Raw genomic sequence first — 21,298 nt, forward strand, 5'->3', positions numbered from 1 at the left:
CTGATTTGACACACATTGCTTGTGCTCCACTGACTTGCCACTAGCTTGCTCTATCTCCTCTTATAATATTGATCTAAACCCTAATCTCCCTCTCAAAGACTGAGATTAAATCGTGATCAATGGCTAAGATTAAATCATAAGTTAACTTAGGAATTTTTTTTTTTTCCTAATTCCAACTTTAGGAAATAGTTAAATAAATTAATATTTTGCTAAAGTGGCTATCTTGTGGGTCCCTCTACTAGCCTTAGCACCTACGCAAGAAGAACCCTTACTTCTGTACTCCAATCAACAAGATTTAAAAAAAGAAAGAAAGAAAGAGAAAGCTTGAGGGGTGGGTGGCGACTGTGGGTTGTCGACAGGCCTAATGACCCACCCAACTGCCACACCCAGTTGCCACAAAACCCACTGTGGTGGAGTCGAGGAAAAGCTGAGCGACAGTGAAGAGCTAGGCTGACAACTTACAGGGAGGCCAACAACACGGGGATAGTGAATCAACTAGTAGTCAGGCCGACAAAAAAAAATTGATTTATATAGCCTCTAGAAGGCATTGTCAGCTGCAAAGAAGGCCAACACCATTGAGGGAGGCAGTGGCGGGAGAAATGAAATTGTGACAGGCACAAAGGGAAAGGTGAAATCGAGTGGTCAGTTATCGTGCTAAAGAGGCATGATAGAGCTAGCTGCTGATGCTGAGTTAGGCCGCCACTAGTCACGCACGAGTATTTGTTGCAAATGCAGGAAGTGGTGTCAAGGGCAACAATTACGGGTGGTAGTGGTCATTGGTTAAGCCGCTGACTAGACAAAAATCTTCAGAGTCGTTGGACAATAGTCATAGTGTGCTGGAATAGTCGGTAGGGGGTAGGAAAATGAGCGAGTAGAGATAAGCAACAATAAGGCCTCGAGGGGTGCAAGTGGTGGCTTGCAAAATACACACACAAGATGGCTGATTAGACGACCGACAAGGCAGCCACGGACTAGCCATTGATAGAACTATCGAGTGCAACAAATGGCAGTGAAGGTCAAGTGGCAAGAGGTCGGGCCAGGGAGACAACAGTGGAGCCCATGGTGACAACCATTGCAGGTCAAGCCACGAGGCAGGCAAAAGATAGGCCATTGTGGGGTGGTTAGCCATGGGGTAAGGAATAGATGTTGCTTAGTGGTAGGTCAACTTGCATGGGAACAACCATGAGGGCCATGAGTTAGTTCATAGAGGTGAGTGATGTGTAGAGGGGTCGAAGGTTGAGGGTAGACACGCAAGAGTACCAGTAGGAGCTAACGCTGCTAAAGCACTAGTTGGATTGTAGGCGAGCACAGGGCACAAATTGTAACATGAAGGAGCAACTAGGCATGTGGGTGCAATTGTGTACAACTGTCAAATGTCAAGGTGGACAAAAGAGAATTGTGCGTAGACTTCTAAGAAAGACAACAACTAGCAGTAAAGAGTAATTGATGTAAGTGGTGCAATAAAGTAATGTTGAGGATTGTGCCCAGGGCAAAATGCCACACTAGGCATGATTGAGTAATTGTGGGATGTAGTGGCCAACATAAGTTGTTAGGCAGAGGATCTTCTGCGATAGTCTGTGAGTAGAAGCGTCGGTAGGAATCAACTGAAAGAGTATGGTACGAAGGATAATACCGACTGTGTAGCCAACATGATTGGCAAAAGTCAGTCCATAGAGGGAAACAGGGAGATAGATTGGCAACAGAGTTCATGGGTGTCTCAAAGCATCGAGACAAACCGATAACAATGCTAGAAGGAATTAGCACATGAGCAATGGAAAGAAGCATTGTGTGTGTTAGTTTTTGTAGCATCGGATAGTGTTCTAGTCTCAACAGTTGTCAGAGAGGCTAAGAAACAAAAGGACTCCATAACCCAGAAAGGTTTCAGGAAAATCCACATAAAAACTCCTTAATTAAGTTAATTAATTAGTAATTAAATTTTTCGCAAGTCTAATTTAGGGAAAATGATTAATTAACAACAATTAATTGAGGAAGGTGAGATTTCTCTAGAAACTCATACGGATCGACTAGGAAATAATCTTAGCCATTGATTAAGTTTTAATCTTGGCTGTTGGAGTCTCACAGTGAGATTATAAGAAGTCAATGGGTAGATGGAGGAATACACTCGAGATCGATTTCCTTGGGCAGTTCGACTTTCCAGAGAGTAGCAATAGTTTGCCAGAAGAGTTCGAGCTAGAGAGGGGACACAGAGACAGAGAGGGGAAGAGACAGTGAGTCCAGAGGAAGTCTTTTAGTTTCGAAGAGTCAACAGTAGAAGGGCCGTATTACCTGTTACTGCTCAAATTAGCAGGGGACCTAAAGGGGGCTCCCTAAAGGGAAAATGCTAGACCAATGACAACCAATGGAGACTTAGCCCACTGTCACCTCAGCTAAGGCTCCCTACTATTTATGGGCTTTCACCGATGGCAAGAGACCCGATAAATTATGGAGTCACCAATGAAGGATAAATCAATGGATGGATGTGGAGTGACCCAAATGATCCCTTTCCAGAAGAGGTTGAAGGATAGAGCTTTCTTTCTTTCTAAGAAAGGTACAATGTCTTCTAGGAGAAGGATGGGAGGATTTGAGGGTTAGGTTTGGGGAGTATGACTTGTGAAGGAGTTTCCCAATTCCTAAAATCCTTATTGAAATTGGTATCCAGAATGGTTCTTGAAGAATTGTCTTTTCAAAGGAATGGGACCTCACGGGACCCAGTGGACCTAACCTAGGTTAGGGGGAAAGAGTTTAACAACCAATGATGTTCTTAACCTAGACAAGGCGGGGGAAAGGATCAAGGAAAGAATATTCACTTAAAGATGTTGAATTGATCCTATGAGGCACTAGCCTTAGGGATGCTAGGGCAAAGATTGATCTCGAAGCTAGGGCTTGGCTTTTCTCACAACTCTACCGTTGGAATGAATTCAAAATTGGAGGTGGCCTAGAGGAGACACCAGTGCAGGAGAGGCTAGGAGATCGAACTTTTTGGATGGCTAATTTGTCCGGAAAATGATACCCTAGGTGACCCAACTTGGCTAGACCTAAGAAAAGGTGAAAAGGAGTTGATTTTAGGTGACCACCTCTTGGTAGATTAGTGTCTTTGTCTTGGGAGAATGGAGTCTATGATAAATATGAGTGAGGGCCTTTGTTTCTTAGTCAAGGAGGCCTCAAGACTACTTCGCCGACCTTTTAAGTCAAAGAAAAGAAATCTTGCAGCTTTTATACTTTGATGTGCAAAAGGTGATGGCTTATTAAGATAAATTCGTTGATAGAATTACCCCTAGGAGATTTCATTCAAATTACATGGCCCATACATTGAGAGATGCTATATAGAGACAAAATTCAACAATTTAAGCAGTAAATGCATGCAACAATTAGCCCTAAAAATAGTGAAAATCCCATTCCAATGTATATGACAAAGTAAAACAAGAATAACATTAAAAGCATGTACTTATATGTAATAGAACGTATCCAACTATCCACAATTTGACAATAGAGAAGCTCTAAGATAAGATAAACCAAATTCACACATTAAAGTTCATCCATAAAGCTCCAATTCATCCTCCAAGAAAGGTGCAAAATTCTGAAGAGAGAGAAGAGATCCAATCCAAAGTGATGACAAGAAAATGAACTCATCTCACCTGTATTTATACACTAATGAGGAGTTCGAATTAGCCTCCTTGGCCTACATAAGCCCCAAAAATATGATAATGTTCTAATAATCTAACTCTTGGTGACAAACCCACCAAACTAGCTCACAAATGAAAGAATAAGCCTCTCAAGAGGTCAAATAATAATCTATGCATGTCGTAGGGCCCTCTAAGAGGCCCAATGAGGTCCATGGGTGCCATAGTGAAGAGTAGGACCCTCAAAAGTGATGGACAAGGGGTTGGTCCCTTGTTCTTCAAACAATAAACCCGTGGTGCTCCCAATGGGTGTGGGGGCACAATAATAACCTCATGGGTCTCCAAATGAGTCTAAGATCCCTGTAGATCGTCTGCAAGAGCTCTGATGATAGTGTAGGGGATGCCACATCGTCCTACAAGTCCTGGATCAACCGCCAAGTGCATGGTACATCTGTGGGGCCGTTTGGGAAAAGGTAAACCAGGTGCATCTTCCTCATCCAATGGGAGTATCTCGAGCATCTCTGACCATCCTTGGGGATCCATGGAGTGCTGTCTACTACTGTGGAGGCCCATGGCTCTCAACACACACCCTACATGTGCCAATGTAGCCCTCTAGAGGATTAGGACCTCGTATAGGGAGACCAAACCTAAGATGGAGACCATCTGCAATCCTGCATAAGATCCAATGCGTCCCCTAGCCTTCCAGTACAACAAGTCATTAGGGAAATCGAGTAAATGAGCTTACCAACCATGGACCACAGGTGAGAACTCCATAATGGCCTGCCCTTCCATAATGGGCTTCGGGATATGCTAATATCTCCTAAACTCCAAATGGTGTTAGCCAAGTATCCTATTAGGTAGTTTCTACTTCTAAAGGGGATAATATGTTTAAGGTACATCTTTCAAAAGGTGGTGGCATGTGATGGATAGGTGAATGAAATAAGGGATGAGAAGGGGCAGCCTTGGGCCACATGCTGGGGTACAAGGGTAGCTAATAAAAGGGAAGCCCACACTTGGGTTTATAATGTATAGGAGGGAGCAATCATGGTACATGAGGTGCCCTGGCCTTGATTTTTCCACCCTTCTTTATATGCCTTTTGCCTTTTTATGATTTTCTTTGATTAACTGCTCGAGGCTCAAGGGCTAAGAGCATGAGGCATAAGATATAACAGTGAATACCCGTTTTTAAGGTAGGGTGGTTCATTGCCCACCAGGGGTTGGGACAATCATGGGTTCCTATATGAAGGAGGAGGTTCATAGAACCTGTAGGAACCAAGGTGATGGCCATGATGATAGGGTAGAGCTCATGTATTGGCTTTTGCCCACGTGCTAAATGTGTTTGTCCTGACCATCTTTTGCTTTTTGTGGTACATTTTCCTATTGAATGTGGCCAAATATGCTTTTGTCTTTCTTTGTCGCTGCATCAACCTCTGGGGCATCATTCCAGGCTTGACCCAAGGTGTGGGCAAGGGGAATGGGCGAGGTAACCCTATGTGGCTCTAGTGGAGGAATGTGGATCCAGGTGGGAGAAATGATGAATGGGGTAATAGTGAGTGGACAAAGGGTAATATAAGCGGATAAGGGAGCCGGACCACTCAACCAAAATCAGGGTTTCTCGTGAAATACCATCCCTACAGCCAAATGGTTAGTAAAAGAGATCCCACTAGACTAGAATGCAAGGTTAATATCCAAAAGGGGTCTAGGGACAAGAGAAAAGACCTAACCCATTCTTTCCGCTGAATCCCCCCAATAATCCATGCCTAGAAGTGTGCATGATAAGCAAACTATAATACTCAATTATCAAATGACAAGGCATACCTTTAGGTTCGGGAGGCCCACCTTCAAACATACAATCATGGCAGATGGGCGAGGGACACATGACTGGCTTAGGTGGTGGAGAAATGGCACAATGAGCTCGCTGCCGACTGCCGGTTGAGGACCATCTTGGAGAAGAAAATTCTCTTAGGAAAAATGGTGGGTAACATTACTTAGAGAAGCTACGCAGAGCCAATGCAGATAACTTCAAAGGGAGGTCAATTTTACTGAAGGGAAGGGTAATTCAATGGTTGTTGGTCCGAAAATTCTCTAGGAGGCCAAGCGAATTCCTTCCATAGGAAGAGTCAGCCAGGGTGCCATTTTTCTAGTAGTTATGGAGCTTAGCGAGCTAGGGCCTGTGCAAGCAATGCCTAGAGGCTGTATGACTAGCTAGTTTTGCCAGTTGTTGGTAGCTAAATCAGGCGTGGTGTTGAGGTATTTTCCTCATAGATATTTTGGCTAGATTATTTTGCTAATTGGATTGCTAGTTGGGCATCCATAGATTGTACTCAGAATTTCTCACTACTTCTTAATAATGAAAACTCTTAGCTGCGCACCGATTTTGCCACGTTGGGTTTTTTCTGGGCACTTTTGTCCAAAAATAATGGTGTCATTTTTATGTGCGTGCTATCATTTCTCAGTTTACAACGCCTTTATTTTCCGTGGTATTTTATTTGTGAAGATTGCAATGTGATTAATTCATTGTTGTCGTAGCAATAAACTGCATGATTAATTTTATAGTTAGAAAAATTAATTCCAATTCTTGCAATAGAATTTCAGTAGTTGAAATTTTCACATGGTATCAAAGTGATTTTGATAAGACAGGGAAGGTCAAAAGCAGAAGAAGAAAATTTGTTGTTCAGAGGGAGCAGTAGGACAAATTTTTTGAGGATTGCACAGTGCCTAGCCTGGTAGTGCGAATTGCTAGACAATTTGATTTTTCAGTGTAGGATTGGCAGAAAAATTCGGCTTTCCAAAAAGAGTGATTCTAGCAGGCAGAGGGAGCAACAATTCAGTGGTTTCACTCGATAGATTCCTTGTTTTGGTGCAGAAGGGTTTTGCAGCAGTTGCTAGAGCAGAATCAACGTCGAGGGGAAGAGAAAGCGCACACATAGAGGGAATTTCTCTCAGAGGGTTTCTAGTTCAGAAATCCATATTTCTAGTTGCAGCTGGTAGTCGCTGCAAGCAGGTTTTCTCACTCCAAAAGGAGTGCGAATAGAAAATTCAACCACTGAGTAGGTGAAAGAGGGAAATTTCCATTCTAGTATCAAAGATGGTTGCAGCAGGTAGTCGCTGCAAGCAGGTTTTCTCACTCCAAAAGGAGTGCGAATAGAAAATTCAACCACTGAGTAGGTGAAAGAGGGAAATTTCCATTCTAGTATCAAAGATGGCCACAACTAGGTTTAGAGATCAGGATAGGTTGGAGGAAGCCTCCAACTATGTCATTTAAATGGCCAGGATATCCTTCCTATTGGATAAATTTGGCCTGAGGACCTATGGAGGAAATGTACTGGCAATATCAACCGATGTAGATCAGCTCCGAGAGTATAAGAAATAAATGGCCAATGCAGAGCAGATGATCTTGGATGGAGTCCAGGACCATATAGTTTCACATATATCTCGAAAGAATACTGCCAAGGAGATGTGGGATGCTCTCGTTCAGCTATATTAGAATCCTTCTGAGTAACGGAAGATGTTCCTGTAGGAAAATATGAGAAACCTCACGATGCATAAGGGTGAAGGCATTGTTCCCTTTCTCACTAGAATTCAGGAAATCCAGGATCAACTTGCAATTGTTGGGGAGGTGCCTCAAACTACAGAGCTTGTGTGTTTGGCCTTGAACAGTGTCTCCGAGGAATGGGAAATCTTCGTCCAAGGCATTTTGGGATGAGATACATTACCAGGGTGGGATCAGATGTGGTCAGACCTGCAGCAGCAGGAGATGAGGTGAGCTCTTGTGAAGACCTCCATCAGTAGAAGCAGCATTAAGGGATCGAAAGGTGAGGAGGAAGATAATGTGGCCCTTGCATCAAAGGGTTCCAGTCAGGGACAAGGGGGAGAAGAAGAAAAGGAAGGACCCATCTAAGGTCAACTGCTTCAGGTGTGGCGAGTTTGGCCACTATAGTACTCAGTGTCCTCAAAGGAAGAAGGACAAGTAGGACTAGGCGGCAACATCCGCAGAGATAGACAAATTGTCCTCTAGGTTGGAGGAAGATTTTGCCATGTTTGCAACTATACCTACAAGAGTGAGGTGGGGCAATATGAAGCTATAGTCCCAGATTTGCGCATATTTGGGCAGGGTCCATTGAGGTGTCTTCCTCATGGATCATTATCTTGCTATAAGGGCCCACAATATTTAGTAGTAGGATGGATCAGTGTCAGTTGATGCAGTCAGATTCTAGAGTGATAGTTGTAGATTAGTAGTAGTCAGATGCTAAGGAGCGCATAGCAGTGTTCACAACAGAGCAGGAGGCTTAGTAGTAGAGTCACCAACAGTGCTGATTCCTCAGTGGACAGTGCAAAGGCTAGTAGCAGTCAGATGCTCAAGAGACAAATGCAGCACAAAGACACAGTTGATTCAGTATTTCAAATACCTCTCAGCTGCAGTAGCAACAAGAACAGATGAGGAGGATTTGTAGTGCAGATGCAGAGTTGGCAACAATATAGCAGTGTCAACACCGACACAGATGCAACATCATAGTTGCGCGGTGGTTGCTGGGTAGTGGTAGGCAGCCACAATGGCCAGACATTAGCACTGTACAAAGGGTGATGCAGAGATAGGGTGTTGGAAGCAGTTCAACACTAGAACACCTTCCTCGCTAATAGGGAGTGTTAGTTTTTGTCGCATCAAATGGTGTTCCAGTCTCAACAATTGTCATAGAGGTTAAGAAACACTAGGACTCAATAATCCAATTTTTTTCAAGAGAATCCACCTAGAAATGCCTTAATTAAGTTAATTAATTAATAATAAATTTTTCCTAAGTCTAACTTAGGGAAAATGATTAATTAACAACAAGACATTGAAGAATGTGAGATTTCTATAGAAACTCACATGGATCGACTAGGAAATAATCTCAGCCATTGATTAAGTTTTAATCTTGGCCGTTGGAGTCCCACATTGGGATTATAAGAAGAAGTCGATGGGTAGATGGAGGAACCTGGAGTACACTTGAGATCGATTTCCTTGGGTAGTTTGACTTTCTAGAGAACAACAATAGTTTGCCCGAAGAGTTTGAGCCAGAGAGGGGACACAAAGATAGATAGGGGCAGAGATAGTAAGTCTAGGGAAAGTCTTCTAGTTCCAGAGAGTCAGTAGTAGAAGGGCCGTATATCCCAGAGAAGCTACGCAAATAGCTTCAGAGGGAGATCAATTTTGCTAAAGGGAAGGGTAATTCAGTTGCAGTTGGTTCGAAAATTCTCCAGTAGGCCAAGCAAATTCCTTCCGGAGGCTGAGTCAGATAGGATGTCATTTTTCCAGCAATTCCAGAGCTTAGTGAGTTAGGGGCCGCACAAGCACTGCGCAGAGGCTCACTCAGAAGCTGTATGACTAGCTAGTTTTGCTAGTTGTCGGAGTTGGATTAGGCGTGGTGTTGAGGTATTTGCCTCACAGATATTTTGGCTAGATTATTTTGCTGATTGGATTGCCAGTTGGGCATCCATAGATTGTACTCAAAATTTCTCATTGCTCCTTAATAATAAAACCCCTCAGTTGTTGCACCGGTTTTCCCACATTGGGTTTTTCCGTGGACTTTTGTCCAAAAATAATGGTGTCATTTTTATGTGTGCACTAGCATTTCTCAGTTTCTAGTGCTTTTATTTAACGCAATATTTTATTTGTGAAGATTGCAATGTGATTAATTCGTTGTTGTTGTAGCAATAAATTACATAATTAATTTTACAGTTAGAAGAATTAATTCCAGTTGTTGCAATAGAATTTTAGTAGGTGAGGAGCAACTAGCATTTTCCTCGAATTCTATCAAGAAGGTCTCTTGGTATGAGATGACCTTATAGGATGATCTAGAACAACAGGCTTCTAGGAATAATGCCAAGAGATTTGGACGTCAAGGATCTTTCCAGACCAAGTAGTAGAGAAGGCTTCCAGTTCAGAAGGAGCAACTGTGACTGTAGATACAGGAACATGATCAAAGAATAGTTCAAGGGGGCAAAAGTACCTCCCTTGCTAAGCGAGGGTGTTGAAGTTTGTAGCGCAGGCATGGACTTATGCACAGGCCTATGTGTATATGCGTGTAGAAGTCGCCCATAAGATCTCTCTAGGATACTTGCTCTAGGTTGAACAAGTTGCTTTATAACTTAGAAAAAGCACATAAGTATTATGTTGGTTCATTGAGCTAAAGTAAACTTAGGAAAACTAAGGAAAATTGATTTAGTGACTTTGTTTTTATCTCAACCATTGATCACAAGTTAGGCGAGATCTAATCTCAGCTGTCAACCACTTTAGAGATTATGGTTAGGGATTTAGCTCAATGTAAAGTTAAAAGAAAGGCTAGGGAGAGAGATAAGATACACTATACAATGACACTAGCCTTAGGAGGACGAGTGTGATACTCCAATGTGTCAGGTTCAAGGAAATACTAGAGGGAGCTTGAAAATCCAGATCTACAAAGGAGATTGAGCACTGATCTAGGGCAGATCTGCTAGATCAGATCCCAAGTTATTTGTATTATGTGTTTTCTCAGTTGGGCCGTTTTCCCAGGGTGGGAGCCCACGTATGTTCCGAAGTTATGTTAATGAAGAACTGTGATTGGGTAGAAATTTGTGTGTCATTGTGATTGAGATTGGTATATTTGCTTCCACTGAAATTTATTGTGGTATGAACCTAGCTGTGCATTTAAATCAGTAGATCAATTTTTTCTACCAGGAATTTAAGTGTTGGGTGCTAGGTTTGTAGAATTCTAACAGATCTAGAAAATGAGCCATTCATGCAAGTTTGATGTCCTACCTTAGTGGCATGTGTGGGTCAAGAGAGCTGTTGGGGAGGTCAAAGTAGTCGTTGGGTTACTATTTGCCTGATTGAGCACATCTAAAGTCAATGTGAGCTAGTTGTGGCATCCCAGTGTCAAATGGGACGTCATCCAAGTCAAGTCGAGCTCTCCTAGCTAACCATTTTGCTTTCCAAGTGGAATGTTGAGGTTGTTATGGTCAATCTAGTTCAATAATGGAGCAAAAGTGGACAATATCTAGCTGTTGCAAGTGGATTGAGCTTCCTTCCAAGCACTTTGAGCCCTCTTTCAACCAAATCAACCCCAATCAAGCAAGTCAGGCCTTCATTCAAGCAACACCACCCTCATCTACTAGCCATTGGAACTTCTAATGCAAGTTGTTGTGCCCCATTTGGTCACTATTCATCATCTTATGTTCTTCCAAGTCCAAAGCAAGTGATACATGCTTGTTCACATCAATTCTGTGGTCAAATCAAGCAAGCTGAACCCTGCGTGTGGACAATTTGTAATGTAAAAGATATTTTCTCATGAAGAACCTAGTCTCCAGGTGGTGGATGACAAGTTTATATATATATTATTTTTATGAGAGAGGGTTTCAACTAACTGTTACTAGCGATATTATATAAGGCTAGTCCTTGCTCTCATTGTTGTTGTTGAACTATGAGATCATAACACGATAATAGAACTTTTCATTACAAACATTTTGTACATTGTGGGTTGATTTTTCTATTAATTTTCTTCTTAGCTCTTGTAGTAATTGCACTTCATAACATAGACACAGGTTGTTCCAAGTTACACAAAAGTTTGTGGATTGATCTATCTAGGTGCTACAACTCACATGGAAGGGATGATCTAGCTTGACGATAATGAAGTTCAGTTCAAATTTGAATTTAGGATAAGGTTTGCCATCAGGTTATATATATATATATATATATATCAATTGTTCAAAATATATACAAAATATTTATAACCATATTTGTGTGTATTTATAACTGTGTTATATTAGTAAATTATATATTTTTATTAGTTATATTAATTTTAGATTATATATTATATACAAAATTAATGAAATTTATAATAACATTGACCCTCTTTTTTAATATGTATATACCACTTTATTATGTATATATGTTAACTTTACAACGTGATAACTTTATTATTAATTATAAGTTAGGATCTGTGAGTAACCCATAACTTGCCCCTGTGATTTTAGTCATGTAATTCTCGTGGACTTTCCATTGACCAATAATCTGCACTTACATCAAAGCATCAGATGGCTGAATCATTGGTTTTATCAATGCCTAGCCCCTTCTTGTGGAGCATAAAATGCTTACAGATTGCGTAGGTGTCATGCCATACATCTCTTAATCAAATTACTTGCAATTCTGTCCAGTTTTCGAACTCATCTAATCTTGACACTTGGTATTGGTGGCGATCCACTGATTGTCCCGTTGACATATTGAATCCTTGTCAAAGGCTGAATTTGTATAGAAGTTATTTGAACCTGAGCCAGAGCTTTTATATTCACCTAAAATTGAACCTCATGTTTCAAATCCGGTGAACCTTGTGAATTAGGTTCCCTCCACCTATGTGATCACACCGTCAATCCAAGTATTCTCAAGTTAAGCACAGGCCTCCATGCAAGAAACCAAGTGCCCCCTTACCATCTAAGGTCCAATGCCCTCCTCTAGGATGTTCAATGCTCCTCCAAGCAAGCCACCCATGAAGAATGTCAGCATGCTCTCTAGGTGTTTAATGCTCCAAGAAAGAATGACAGAAGCAACCATACAAGGCCAAGCAATCACTAAACTAGCCATCCACCATGTGTATGTCCATAACGGGACAACCAAGGGTCATCCATACACCGTGCACCCCATATCACATGAAGTACCCCAAGCATGGTGTAAACACTTTTGGAGTAACCTTGACTGCTAACAATAGTGTCAATCCTATAACATATTATGGACATGTATTGCAATTTCTTCCATGTACCTAAGCTATAGTGTTGTTCCAATTTATTTATTTATGGCCACAACTGGAGTTATTATAATAGTCATGGCTGCACAAAGGGGTGTGTTTGCTGACAGCACCAATGATGAATCTTTAGTATCGATTGAAACATAGCTGCTCACACAGCTGACACAACTTGAAGGTAAAGCTGCCAATCACAGTCTCTAGCAGAATTTATTAGAAGATCTTGATACCATCCCTAGTACCTCACATCAGTTCACATACCAGGCTTTACAATGTACCGATAGTTCAAGCAATCTTGTTTGTTGGAAATGAGTGATTGAGGGCTTTCATTCATCAGTAATAGAGCATGAAGTATGTTAGAAAAATAGGCATAAGATTGTTTCTTTTCAAAAGGAAGGCACATGCAATTGAAAGCAGTAACAGGAACTTGGAACGAAATGTAAGAATAATGTATTGTATAAACTGGAGTATCAAGATTTGAAGTTAGTATAAAGAATATCTATTGGTGGTTACATTACTGCGACTATTGATAGTTATGTCTTCTGAGTTGTAAAATGTCTCTAAACAGTACCACTGATAGCGAAAAAATACAGTACTCAAAGGCGAGAGAAGATAACATCAGTTGCTCATTAACATTATTTCTTCAAAATTTGGTTGTGTAACAGGTACAGTACCGGCAAAACTGATTTTACAGCTTGCAACAGCTTTTCGGCCAGGTGGGTTGCGGAATCGAACAGGGTCTATCTATTACAAGGATAATTTAGGAAAATGTGAAACTCCTGTTTTAGCAGTGGCTGGAGATGAGGACTTGATTTGCCCTCCAGAAGCTGTACTAGGTGTGCTCACAAACACTGGCTAACAAAGCTTAGTTATTGTATTAGGCCATCTACGATAGTCTATCTGTGGTTGCACCATTGCACACTAAAGGCCTGATATTTTGCATTCTTCTTTCTACAGATACAGCAAAATTTTTTCCTTCGCATTCGGTTACTTACAAGCTCTTTGGTGGAGAGAATGATATTCATTATGGTCACTATGATCTTGTTGGGGGACGTCTGGTATTTACCTCATCTTTGTTACTTATTGGTCATTTCTGGCAGTAGCCAATAATATTTCTTGTACTTTCTGTTTTATAAAGATCATTCCGAAATGGAAAAGCAATTCTGAATCATCTTTCATATTGTTGCATTGTTCTCAGGCAGCTCATGATGTATATCCCTGCATTATTGAATTCCTTAGCAATCATGACAAATTGGAGATCAGTAACTAGTCAGAAAAAGGTGGGATTTGTTTTCGAAAGGTTATTTGATAATGAAGGAAGGAGTTGAAGTAAAAAATGGGTTATGATGAATGATTAGTAGTGATCAACAAAGTGTGTTCAATATTAAAAACTGCAAAAATCCAATGTAAAACAATATGCGGGGTTTTCAACCTTTTAGTGATTATGTTATATGCAACTATCCAAGAGATTTTTGAGAGTCGTGCAAGCATTTGTAGATTGCAGAAAGCTGAAATTCTCATATAATATTATGCTGGAAGTTTTATGATGTTCAAATACAAGATCTGGAGTTCTCTAAACGGGATACCTCCATTTATAACAAGAAAATTCCATACCCATGATGAGACTGAATTATTGGTTGCCGTAATAAATATTCCCTGTATTCTTATCTTGTGTACACTGTAACACCAATGCAAATTCTGTTGTCCTATATTTCTTTGTTCAGAGGGTCATTATAGGAAATTGATTCAATCTACTAAAAATTGCATATATTTGTATCCATATGATTATTTGCAGTGATCATGCTTTATTCTCTGTTTCTTTTGCTATCATTGGTATTTACACTGAAAAGTTAGGTTGCATAAATATTACCAAAAATATCAATAAAGAGAGTAAGTTTGGTTCCACTTATTTCTCCCCACGTACAAAGACATAACAATCTAGGAATAGGAATTTCTGGCCAATCCAAAGCTGCTATCAGAAACCTAGAAACATGTACTAAAAAGCCTGAAGCAGGTATTTTTTTAGGAAAATAATTTCAATTTTATCTCATGAAATGTTAACAACTTTATGGCAAATATACTTTAGGTGACTATCACCTAATAAAATGGAAAATGAAGGACTCTCGATTACCAGCATGTCACTCTAATGCAAATATTACGTGACCATTGAAATTATTGATAAATCTGTAACCATCATGAGCAAAGTCATAAGTGGCTGGACAGTTCTGATTGAAAAATTTTTAGTGGTCATTGTGGACTTCCCAAGCTACAGTGAGACTGGGTGCCTTATAAACATGGAATTGCATACTTGAGCTGTGAGCTTTACCAGCTCAAAATCAAAATAAAATCTAATTGTAAAGTTTTTCACATGCAAGATAGATCTCTGCTCATAACAACATATATAATATCCTTTATATCCTTGACATAATAGAATGCAATAAATTCTCTAATATCGAGTAAAAATTACATTTATTTCGATTTGGCATGTCCTTGGTATATTCACACAAGTTTTAAAAAACAGACTGGTGTTAACATTTATTTTCCTTGATTGGCATATAACTATTCAATACTTAAGAAATTAATCAATAAACAACATGGCATCTGTTAATTTTAGGTATGTTCTATGCTTAGAGCAATTTATTTCAATTTTCACAGTTAGCTCAATATCATTTCCAGATTAGCAATCACATCAATATTAAAGTAAATTGCAGATAGAACATAAACATAGATCACAGAAGACAAGCCAAGACAAGAGGACACAAGATGTCGCGCTAGCCAGGGACAAACCCCAATGTGGGGAAACCTTTGATCAATTCTTCTTATATGTTCTTCCATAGTTCAACAAAGAGAGAGAGAGAGATAGTACATTTACAACTGAAGTCAAACACTTCGATTTATCTAAATAAGAGCATAGATCATCTCTAAGAAGGTGATATATGATGTAGTTGAACTCAGTTGAAGACATGCTGCTTCAACTAATTCTCTCAGGTGACTTCATCACCCATCATAGTGCTGCACCTCGTCATCATGTTGCACCACGCTGCACCCATCATCACTATGCTGGACCTCATCATCATACTGCTGCGCCTTACGCTGCACCTACCTGTACTGCAACATCTTGCTGCACCCACCAGTGCTGCCTCATCATGTCCCTCACCATACCCATCATGCTGCATCAGATGCACAATGATTGCTTGCTGTCCCATGTACCATGCTCCACTAAGCATCGTAGCCTACCTGTCCCAATGTGTTCGCAGCACCATGCTTGCCACCATGTACTTGCTGCGCCTTGCTGTTGCTGCTGTCCCATTGTGCCACTGCTGCACAATGTCATTGCTGTCCTATTTGTTAGCATGTCATTGCGCTGTCCCATCATTGTTGCTGTCCCAACATGCTGCTGTCCCATTGAACATTACTGTACCATGCTGCTGTCCCAATTGTAGCACCATGCTATTGCTGCCATGTGTTTGCTGCAAGTTGTTGTTGCTGTCCCATTGCTACAGCAACCCAACAAGCATCAAAACTATAGAACAGCCATACCTTGCTTATCAACAATCTGCTGTCCTCCTTGTCCTTGAATTCTGTACCTTCCTCTGTAATCTCGGCCCTCTGGTTAGGGATGACTATAACCACTATTACAGCCCTAAAACTTGGCTGTCTAAGCTTCCAAGACTGCGAATTTTCTTCCCAAACAAATCCTCCCTACTCGCTGTCCATTACACCACTTACAACCCTCCTGTTTAGGCTTTCGGTCCCTCCAAAAGTGCCCAGACAACCAGCGTTTTATTTCTTCTTTACTCGGTCTAGTAGCTAGCCCTCTTGGCCCTAGAACTCGGCCTCCTATACCAGAATTCCTCGGTCTTTCTTCCAACAAGAACTGGCCTGCGTCTAGGGCATCGTAGGCCTGCGGCTAGGGCAGTGTATATTTTGTTGAGGTTTCCTCCATAGATGCATTAAAATGACGACGTTAAAGGTAAGGTCTCTTATGGGTTTGCGTATTTACCATAGCTGTGATTTGACTTCCATTAGGGCAGCGTAGAGATCCCTTCCATGGCTGTGATCTGATCTCCATTAGGGCAGTGTAGGGTCTTCTCCTTTTGACTGCTCCTAGGGCTTCATCCTCCTAGATTTCTCTTCCACTAAATCCCAAAACAAGTGGAGAGAAATCAAGATTGAAGTGTGTGTGAAATGACTCTCAAGTCATCTCCTTTTATCCTAAAACGTTGAGCACATGTTGGTGTTATTTAGTTGCTAGCCGACCTTGGCGAATTGTCTTATAACACAAATAAATTCATAACTCCATGAATACTTATCGGAATCAGATGATCTTTAGATCAATCCTACACCTCTCGATGAGAGGGACCTAAGAAAAATATTAGCTGCCATAAATAAGATGACACACATGGACTTTGGCCCTAGTTGCCAATTTTAACACTCCCTCTCAACTAAGGAGAACTCCATCCGCTGATCCATCTGCCAGATTGTACTATCTCTGCCATCAGTGCCCTGCACTGTACTGCTCTACTTTGCTGAACCATGAAGAAGAAGAATTGATCGAGAATGTCTCATACCATTCTCTACTGACTCGAAGTCAGTTCCATATGAAGAGAGTGTGTCATACCACTCTTACTGATCCCAGATCAGTTCCAAGAGAGTGAGTCATATCACTCTTACTGACCCAAAGTCAGTTCCAATTGATCCCAGATCAATATCAAAAGAGAGTGTCTCAAACCACTCATACTGATCCCAGATCAATGGAGGTCATCCTAACATAGGGAGTACGGTAGATACAACGATGCGTCCATCGATAATACTACTATGGTCCCTAACCCCATTTCCCTACTCATTGGCCATATGAGAGGTACTTCCCATGAGTCCCAGACTGCATGGGTAGGATGCCTCGACAGGAGAACCACTCATCCTGTCCATAAGTCGCCACGGGGTATCACAAGGGAAGGTTGAGCCATTCACCCTGTACACAAAGCACCATTAGGGGAGGTTGAGTCACCCTATGGTAGTTTGTTGCTCCAAGAAGTACCCCAAGCCCCCCGGAGCTCCCAGAGTTCAATGCATGCATCATGCAGGACCCTCATAAGAGGGTCTTTCAATGACTCCAAGTCGTTTGGGAAAGTCACAAATTTGACCTTTCCCCAGGGCTTCGACAGAATGTTTGCGACCTATACATCAGTCTCAATGCGATGGAGCCTCCTCACTCATCGATATACCATATCCTAGATAAAGTAGTATCTAATGTCTATATGTTGGAGCAATCATAGAATACGAGATTCCTCAACAATCAAATCCCCCTGGTTGACACAGAAGATCATAGTGGTATCCGTCATGTGTACAAACAGCTCACTGAAGAGCTTCTGCACCCAGACAGCTTCACACAAGGTCATACTTGTAGCTATGTATTTGGTCTCAGCGGTGTTTAAAGCATTAGTCTTCTGCTTCCTGCTCATCCAAGATATCGAGTAGAGTCCAAAGAGAATCAACACTCGGAAGTGCTCTTGAGATCCTCCACACTGCCTATCCAGTCAACATTCGAATTATCATGCAGCTTCATTTTTTCGGCAGTGTATCTCAATCCATGAGAGATTGTGCCCCGAAGATATATGAGAAGATTCTTGTCACCAATCTAGTGAGGCTCAACCAAAATATGAGCCCAACATGCTAACTGCAAAACATCTATTCAGACAGAAGTTCACCAAGAACATCAATGCGAATGAGTTTATGAAAGTCAGAGGCATTTCCCAAATCTGGTTCGGCATCACTACCACATAACTTCTGAAAGTTAAGCTCCATCGAGGTAACACGGGCTTGTAGTTTACCATTCCAAATCTGGAATCCAACTCCCTCTTACTTTTGCAAATGAGAGGTCTGCACCTGTCAGAGAGAGGTTGTCCTCGGAAGGTGCCAGTATGAGAGGTCTATCATCCACAACCTTTGAGCAATGGTTTGGATTGACTTCACTCCTGGTGAATCTCAGCGTCATCAGACAATTATCAATCCTCTCATATTAAGCCTGGGGTGTTTTGCTTCAAGCCATAGAGGGCTTTCTTCCACCTACATACATGATATTCCCGATCATGAATCTCAAACCCCTCGGGTTGTTCCAAACCTGTGGACTTGCTATATGAAGGGAATGGTCCCCTTGTAAGATTTTCCTTCGGTACATCTCAGACATGTACCTTCATGCTCTTTTTGAATTCAGGCATCTCTGTCACCATCTCACTTACATCGGGTAGGGCCTCATAAAGTAGATCTACGGTGTTATAGATGAGATGTGTCAACTGACATGGTCCCCAATGGACTTCCTGCAACTTGATACAAATTGCCAACCCTGAACCCATGAGTAAAAGCATCTTTGAAAATTCTACTTTCAAACACGTACCTTTCCATCGATGAATGCTACCCTGAAACCTTTGACTTCCATTGTCGAAATGGACACCAGGTTCTTCTTGCGATTAGGTACATAAAGAGATTCTCGTAAATGAATCGAGTTACCCTCATTCAATTGAGGGGTAACATTCCCTACACCCTTTCCGGGATAGGTGGCATTGACTCCAAGTATAATCCCATGATTGTTTCCATCTCTACCAAATTACAGAGAGCACCCTTCTATCTGATGAAGTGCCTTGAAGCACTACAATCAATAAGTCAGATTCCCAAAGACTCTGAAGGAGAGGGCTAATACAAGATAACGCTTCTTTATCTTATCAGAAACAATATTTGATTCTCCATACCTAGGGTTCCTTGCTTTCTTGAAGAGTCGACCATTTCCTTGATGACTTGCATTACCTGTCATTCCTCCGATCATTGAAGATATCCCTGGAATGATCGTTATCATCATCAAGTGATGTGCCCCTACCTCAGACACTCTTTCACATAATGGCATAACTTATTACAAACAAGGAATCTGTCTTTCCTTCGACCCTGAGATCCGGACTTCCCATTGAAGTGATCTTAAGGTAGGTCATCAGAAGCTTCTGCTGTGCCATTCTGATAATATTCTCCACTTCGAAATCACCCTTGGTGAATTTGAAGGGGGATGAGGAACCCATTGAGCCTTTTGTCCTTTCCCAACTGTCTTCGGTGATTGCTCTTTCACTCTTGCTTGGGCTTTGTCTGCACCTCAGCATTGATACCATGTTAATTTTAGGTATGTTTTATGCTTAGAGCAATTTATTTCAATTTTCACAGTTAGCTCAATATCATTTCCAAATTAGCAATCACATCAGTGTTAAAGTAAATTGTAGATAGAACATAAACATAGATCGCAGAAGACAAGCCAAGACAAGAGGACACAAGATGTGGCGCTAGCTAGGGACAAACTCCAATGTGGGGAAACCCTTGATCAATTCTTCTTATATGTTTTTCAATAGTTCAGCAGAGAGAGAGAGAGAGATAGTACATTTACAACTGAAGTCAAACACTTTGACTTATCTAAATAAGAGCATAGATCATCTCTAAGAAGATGATACATGATGTAGCTGAACTCAGTTGAAGACATGTTGCTTCAACTGATTCTCTCAGGTGACTTCATCACCCATCATAGTGCTGCACCTCGTCATCATGTTGCACCTCACTGTGCTGCACCATGCTGCACCCATCATCACTATGTTGGACCTCATCATCATACTGCTGTGCCTTATGCTGCACCTTCTTGTACTGCAACATCTCGCTGTAACTTATCATCTTGCTGCACCCATCAGTGCTGCCTCATCATGTACCTCACTGTACCCATCATGTTGCATCTCATTGTTGCATAATGATTGCTTCTTGTCCCATGTACCATGCTCCACCAAGTATCATAACCTAGTTGTCCCAATGTGTTTGCAGCACCATGCTTGCCACCAATTACTTGCTGCACCTCGCTGTTGCTGCTGTCCCATTGTGCCACTGGTGCACAATGTCATTGCTGTCCTATTTGTTAGCATGTCATCGCGCTGTCCCATCATTGTCGCTGTCCCAACATGCTGCTGTCCCATTGAAAATTCCTGTACCATGCTGCTGTCCCAATTGTAGCACCATGCTAATGTTGCCATGTGTTTGCTGCAAGTTGTTGTTGCTATCCCATTGATACGGCAACCCAACAAGCATCAAAACAATAGAACAACCATACCTTGCTTATCAACAATTTGCTGTCCTCCTTGTCCTCGAATTCTGTACCTTCCTCTGTAATCTCGGTCCTTTGGTTAGGGCTAACTGTAACCACTATTACTGCCCTAAAACTTGGCCGTCTAAGCTTCCAGGACTACGAAGTTTCTTACCAAACAAATCCTCCCTACTCACTGTCCATTACACCACTTACAACCCTCCTGTTTAGGCCTTCGGTCCCTCCAAAAGGGCCCATACAACCAACATTTTGTTCCTTCTTTACTCGGTCTAGTAGCTAGCCCTCTTGGCCCTAGAACTCGGCCTCCTATAGCAGAATTCCTCGGTCCTTCTTCCAGCAAGAACTGGCATGCGTCTAGGGCATCGTAGGCCTGCGTCTAGGGCATCATAGGATTGCAACTAGGGCACATAGCTTGTGGCTAGGGCAGCGTATATCTTGTCGAGGTTTCCTCGATAGCTGCGTTAAAATGACTGCATTAAAGGTAAGGTCTCTTCTAGGTTAGCGTATCTACCATAGCTGTTATTTGACTTCCATTAGGACAGCGTAGAGATCCCTTCCATGGCTGTGATATGATCTCCATTAGGGCAACATAGGGCCTTCTCCTTTTGACTACTCCTAGGGCTTCATCCTCCTAGATTTCTCTTCCACTAAAACCCAAAACATGTGGATAGAAATCAAGAGTGAAGTGTGTGTGAAATGACTCTCAAGTCATCTCCTTTTATCCTAAAACGTTGAGCACATGTGGGTGTTATTTAGTTGCTAGCTGACCTTGACGAATTGTCTTATAACACAAATAAATTCATAACTCC

The 21,298-nt window shown here is 41.5% G+C and overlaps 1 protein-coding gene across 2 annotated transcripts in view; it reads left to right on the top strand.

Moving 5' to 3' along the window:
* Window positions 1-14,046, top strand: part of LOC149169744 (uncharacterized) — a 178,887-nt gene extending 164,841 nt beyond the window's left edge. For both annotated transcript variants that reach the window (XM_089428791.1, XM_089428790.1), the window contains 3 exons: window positions 13,036-13,206; window positions 13,328-13,428; window positions 13,569-14,046. In XM_089428791.1, coding sequence (XP_089284917.1) covers window positions 13,036-13,206; window positions 13,328-13,428; window positions 13,569-13,640 — 344 coding nt within the window. In that variant the 3' untranslated portion in view covers window positions 13,641-14,046. The remainder of the gene's footprint in view (window positions 1-13,035; window positions 13,207-13,327; window positions 13,429-13,568) is intronic.
* Window positions 14,047-21,298: the final 7,252 nt, after the last annotated feature.

Source organism: Pinus tabuliformis, chromosome 4_2 (genome assembly GCF_031772625.1).
Source record: "Pinus tabuliformis cultivar Carrire ecotype Pingquan chromosome 4_2, CPIR1, whole genome shotgun sequence".
NCBI lineage: Eukaryota > Viridiplantae > Streptophyta > Pinopsida > Pinales > Pinaceae > Pinus > Pinus tabuliformis.